We start from the raw sequence: 6,000 nt of genomic DNA, 5'->3' as shown, positions 1-6,000 counted from the left end.
AGAAAACCAAAACGAAACAAAATAAATAAATAAAAAGAACCAGCCTACCCCCGGGCTTTGGCCCACTAAACCATCAGGCCGGCCCACCCTCACCGAACCCTCCTCTCTCTCCTATTCACGCGACCAGGTCGCTACAGGGGCTTGGTCGCCGCCGCACCCTCTCGCCGACAGTGCCGGGAGGGGATAAGGGCGCCACGCCCCGACCCCTCGATCCCATCCCCCCACTCCTTCCCTCTCTCCCTCCCCACAGATCTCCCATGCCCCAAGCACGTCCATGGCCGCGTCATCATCGTTCCCATGGCCGGAGCCGTCCCCGACCCATGAGGTTATGCTCTGCAGCTCCGTTGACCTCGTCTGCATCGCCTACAACCTTCGGTTCGAGCTGAAGCCCTCCACAACCTCGCCATCTGGTCGTCTTCCCCGCCACGGCCACGGCGCCATCGCCGTCGATCTCCATCACCGGTGCCTCCCGGCGGTTCCAGGCACGTCCACGACCTCCCTCGAAGTGAGCCGCGTCCATCCTCCTTCATTACCCCCTTGATTTGTTGCCGTAGCCGCCGTCCCCGAGCTCGTCTGCGTACGCGTACGTGGTGCTGCTGCCCATGGCCTTACCCCCTGCGTCTCGCCCGCGCCTGGCCTCGAGGTCGTCTACTGCTGCGCCGCTGTTGGCCCTGTCCGCCGTCGCCGTTCGCGCCCGCTGGCGCCGGCCGCGCCTGCCTTCGCCCGGCCGCGTCGGCGTCACCCCGCAGCATCCCGCTCTCACCGCCGCCTGGCTGCGCCCGCCTCCGTCGCCTGCTGCTCGCCCGACGCCGCGCCCGGCCCTGCTTGCCATCCCGCACGCGCCCCTGTGCCTGCTCGTGCTGCTTCTGTTGAAGCTCTTGCCCTGCTGCGCATAACTGCTGCTGCTTACTGTACTACTAGTTAGCTTTTCAATATCTACTTTGACTAACCCCCTAGGCAGCCTCTAATCAGCGGTTAAACAACTACTAACAAGCCAAAAATAAATATGAGTAGAATGTACACTTGACAAACTACATATTACTCCACTGGACCAAATTCATTTGATGCATGGTTTAAATCCAACAAAAATCACAAAATGCTATCTTCTCTTAAACCCAAGCATTGTGTGTGCGTGTGTGCTCTGTGTGTTTGCGCGCCGTACGTGTGGCCGGCTAGGCTATGCCCAGTAGTGGCCGGTCCTTGTTTAATTATGTTAGGTGTAGCTTAGTATTAGTTTAGTGCTAAGTTAGCCTATTAGCAAATGACATGTGGGTCCCATCTGTTTAGTTTAGATAAATCCTCTTGGAAATTATTAAAGCAGTGACATGTGGGCCACCAACTCCCATTTAGACCAGTCCTTTTGACTTGGTCAATTCGGATTAAAATAAATACATAATTTTAGAAAATGAATTAAAATTTTAAAAATTAATATAAAATAAACCGTAGCTCGGATGAAAAAACTTTGTACATGAAAGTTGCTCAGAACGACGAGGCAAACCCGAATATGCAGCCCGTTCGTCCGCCACGCATCTCTAGCATAGCGAACACGCAACTTTCCCCCTCCGGCTCCTTTGCCCGAAAACGCGAAACACCGGGGATAATTTCCCGGATGTTCCCCCCTTCACAAGTACCACCTCGTACCGCGTTAGGGCACACCTAGCATCACGCTTTGTCATGTCATGTATCGTCATGCATTTGTTTGCATTATATTTATTGTTTCTTCCCCCTCTTCTCTCGCTAGACACCGAGATCGACGCCACTGCTACCCAGTACGACTACGGAGTTGACGACCCCTCTCTCTTGCCAGAGCAACCAGGCAAGCCCCCCCTTTGATCACCAGATATCGCCTACTCTTCTCTATACTGCTTGCATTAGAGTAGTGTAGCATGTTACTGCTTTCCGTTATTCCTATCCTGATGCATAGCCTGTCCTTGTTACTACTGTTGTTACCCTTACCTGCAATCCTACATGCCTAGTATAGGATGCTAGTGTTCCATCAGTGGCCCTACACTCTTGTCCGTCTGCCATGCTATACTACTGGGCCGTGATCACTTCGGGAGGTGATCACGGGCATATGCTATATACTTTACACTGTTACATTACCTGTGGTACTGTTCGGAGTTGGGGGCTGAAGGGGCAGGTGGCTCCATCCCGGTAGAGGTGGGCCTGAGTTCCCGATGGCCCCCGACTGTTACTTTGTGGCGGAGCGACAGGGCAGGTTGAGACCACCTAGGAGACAGGTGGGCCTGGCCTTGTTTGGCATTCACGGATACTTAACACGCTTAACGAGATCTTGGTATTTGATCTGAGTCTGGCTACTGGCCTATACGCACTAACCATCTACGCGGGAGTAGTTATGGGTATCCCGGCGTCGTGGTATCAGCCGAAGCACTTCAGACGTCAGCGACGGAGCGGCGCGCGCCGGATTGGAACGTAAGCCTGCTCTTGTATTAAGGGGGCTAGTTCTGCTTCCGGCCGCCCTCGCAACGTGCAGGTGTGCTATGGGCGATGGGCCCAGACCCCTGTGCACTTAGGTTTAGACCGGCGTGCTGGCCTCTCTGTTTTGCCTAGGTGGGGCTGCGACGTGTTGATCTTTCGCGGCCGGGCATGACCCAGGAAAGTGTGTCCGGCCAAATGGGACCAAGCGTGTTGGGTTATGTGGTGCACCCCTGCAGGGAAGTTAATCTATTCGAATAGCCGTGATCTTCGGTAACATGACGACTTGGAGTTGTACGTTGACCTTATGACAACTAGAACCGGATACTTAATAAAACACACCCTTCCAAGTGCCAGATACAACCCGGTGATCGCTCTCTAACAGGGTGACGAGGGGAGGATCGCCGGGTAGGTTTATGCTATGCGATGCTGCTTGGAGATGCTACTTGGAGATGCTACTTGGAGATGCTACTTGAGGATGCTACTTGGAGGACTACAATCTACTCTCTTCTATATGCTGCAAGACGGAGGCTGCCAGAAGCGTAGTCTTCGACAGGATTAGCTATCCCCCTCTTATTCTGGCATTCTGCAGTTCAGTCCACCGATATGGCCTCCTTACACATATACCCATGCATATGTAGTGTAGCTCCTTGCTTGCGAGTACTTTGGATGAGTACTCACGGTTGCTTTTCTCCCTCTTTTCCCCTTTCCCTTCTACCTGGTTGTCGCAACCAGATGCTGGAGCCCTGGAGCCAGACGCCACCATCGATGACGACCCCCTACTACACCGGAGGTGCCTACTACTACGTGCAGCCCGCTGACGACGACCAGGAGTAGTTAGGAGGATCCCAGGCAGGAGGCCTGCGCCTCTTTCGATCTGTATCCCAGTTTGTGCTAGCCTTCTTAAGGCAAACTTGTTTAACTTATGTCTGTACTCAGATATTGTTGCTTCCGCTGACTCGTCTATGATCGAGCACTTGTATTCGAGCCCTCGAGGCCCCTGGCTTGTATTATGATGCTTGTATGACTTATTTTATTTGTAGAGTTGTGTTGTGATATCTTCCCGTGAGTCCCTGATCTTGATCGTACACATTTGCGTGCATGATTAGTGTATGATTGAATCGGGGGCGTTACAAGTTGGTATCAGAGCCGACTGCCTGTAGGAATCCCCCTTTCCAACTCCTTGGCCGAAGTTGAGTCTAGTCGATGAAAATTGTTTTACTAACTTGGCTGTGCGGCCCATGGGCCCATGTCGCCAATTGGATGGTATTAGGATCTTTTACTCCTCGACCTTTAGTCTGGGACTCTGAGCTCCCTTCTATTCGGGTTAAATGATTTTGCTAAAAACAAAACTAACTTTAGGTTCTCGCAAGTACTTTCTCCCGGAGAGCCACTTGTTACCGATGACCGCCTGCTGCACCAGAAGATTCCGAAGATACTCTACGATGTGCTCTCGAGACTATGTGCCATCGCTTTTGCAATTCACTTCCATCGATAAATCCCTCTGGATAACTACTTACACCTATCGTTCATATTGTCATCCCCAGTTGCTCTTGTTATTACAAAATGTCCTGAAATACTCTTCGGTATTCCGAGAATTCTTTACGCTTACTGCCCTGCAGTTCCTTGCTGCATGAATACCCCTACGGATAATTACTCGCGCTTGCCGAGTATCCGCTCATCCCCAGTTGTTCTTGTGTTTCACAAAAGTCTTCAAAATAATATTCGATCTTCCGAAAATCCTCTGGAGCCTTTGGCTCTTGAAATTCTTGCTTGTTTGAATTATGGTTAATCCCATAAGTCTCGTAGTCTTAATGACATTCCTTGTCATTATCATTTTGAGTCCGTTGACTCAATATGTTTGCGAATACACGCAATCATCATTGATCCTTATAAATTAATTTTCCGGCTGAGCTGCCATCCTTTTGACTGGAATTGGTTCTCGACCAATCCAATTGTCTTTGATTGTACCATAAGGCTATTCAACTTATCCACCCCTAATCAGAGCATTGCTTCTGATCCCTTGATTTGGAAATCATATTTCCTTTGCATTTGACAAATGAGTTAGTCAGTTGTTTCTATAATATGATCTCCTTGCATTCTTCTTCCTCTAGTTGAGTACCGATACTCGTATCAGATCCTTTGTGGACCATCAAGTCCTTTGTTGGATTGTTATCCGCCAGTGTCCTTCACATTTGATCACTTTGTGAGTTCTTCCCCTGATACATAATGCCTTTGTTAAGTTGTATCCTCTGCTTGGCCAACCATGCTCTGCTTTCGGGCTTGTGTTATTTACTCTTGAAACTTGTGGTATATGCTTCTAAGAAGCCCCTATGGGTTGAACATATGCCTTCTCTAAACCGTGTGAACCCGAAAGTTTTCACGAGTCATACTCTTCTGGTGCTTCACCAGATAAAATTTCAACACTGCAACTTCATCGAACGTGAGAAGTGAATGAAAGGTTATGCATTGGAGAAGTGGGAGTCGACCTTGAACTTTGTGTTCATGCCCATGGACACGATGTAGATCTTATGATGGAAGCTTCTCTTAAATTAATTATCCCCTTGGTGTAATTTCATCTTATATCTGGGATTTGATGTTTTGCAATCGTGGTTCCAGCCATATTGTTCTTCTTTGATCCCGTTTCTCGGACAAGTTAAATTACTTGTCTTTTGCACATCATTTCACCTGTCAAGCTTCTATTCTACTCTACCTTCGAGTATTACCCCCTGGTATCTCAAGGATATCAACCCATTGCACTTCATCTTATGAATTTCTGATGAAGTAATACCTTTCCCCGTCATAGTCACTCCACGGGTTCTAGGTTGTCGTCAACCGAAAACACCGGGTTGTGAATCAAATCAACACTGAGATTCAGTACTCCCAGTGCTTTGTTGTTGAGAATTTTAATACTCCATCAAGTCATTCCTAGCCTGATCGGCTATATCATTATCATGCTAAATTTTAACCGTACTACCTGGTCCTTATTCCCGGAGCACAACTTTCGATGATAGCTAAGCTTACGACGATCGTCCTCGGCATATCATTTCGCCTTGAATAACAATCTTTGATTTCAAGTTTGTATTGTACTAGTGGTTTCAAAAACCTTTCGCTTCATCATTCCTTTGACTTGTTGTCATCGTCGATCAATTACACCTTCATGAAATCTCTCGACAATTGTGTCGGATCACCTTCAACACTTTGATTTCTTTCGAGATGTTAACTGTGTTCATGATGAGAAATACCCTCCTTGCCCTCGATGATTTTTATTATCATCGACAACACCCTTGACTTCCTTTCATCGCGAGCTTGTCCACATTATGAATACCACCTGCTCTCCAGCTAATGTTGTGTTCTGCCTTGAAGTATTACCATCTTTGATGTCAAGAATGTTGTGAGGATTGCTCCACCACTTAAGAATTCTTGGTATAGTGATACTTCTCACCATGACCATTCTTTCTTGGTCCTCATATTGATTCCAACCGGGGTACCAACAAGTGAACGGTGCTGTTTGGATTTTGCCCTTCTAGCAACCCTATTGCTTTGGAGTTAATGATCGATAAT

General features: G+C 48.5%; 1 protein-coding gene across 2 annotated transcripts; it reads left to right on the top strand.

Moving 5' to 3' along the window:
• On the top strand, positions 1-3,288 carry LOC123094807 (uncharacterized). Of its 2 annotated transcripts, none has more exons than XR_006445986.1 (2): positions 1-505; positions 1,742-1,816. XR_006445986.1 is itself a non-coding variant. In XM_044516700.1 (2 exons), the coding sequence occupies exons 1-2, from the start codon at positions 275-277 to the stop codon at positions 3,271-3,273; spliced, it is 333 nt and encodes a 110-aa protein (XP_044372635.1). In that variant the 5' UTR covers positions 18-274; the 3' UTR covers positions 3,274-3,288. The 2 variants fall into 2 exon arrangements, 1 of the variants encoding a protein (XP_044372635.1); XM_044516700.1 differs by lacking the exon at positions 1,742-1,816 and adding an exon at positions 3,172-3,288 and having other exon boundaries at positions 18-505.
• Positions 3,289-6,000: the final 2,712 nt, after the last annotated feature.

This window comes from Triticum aestivum, chromosome 4B (assembly GCF_018294505.1).
Source record: "Triticum aestivum cultivar Chinese Spring chromosome 4B, IWGSC CS RefSeq v2.1, whole genome shotgun sequence".
NCBI lineage: Eukaryota > Viridiplantae > Streptophyta > Magnoliopsida > Poales > Poaceae > Triticum > Triticum aestivum.
This window is presented reverse-complemented; position numbering and strand designations above follow the sequence as displayed.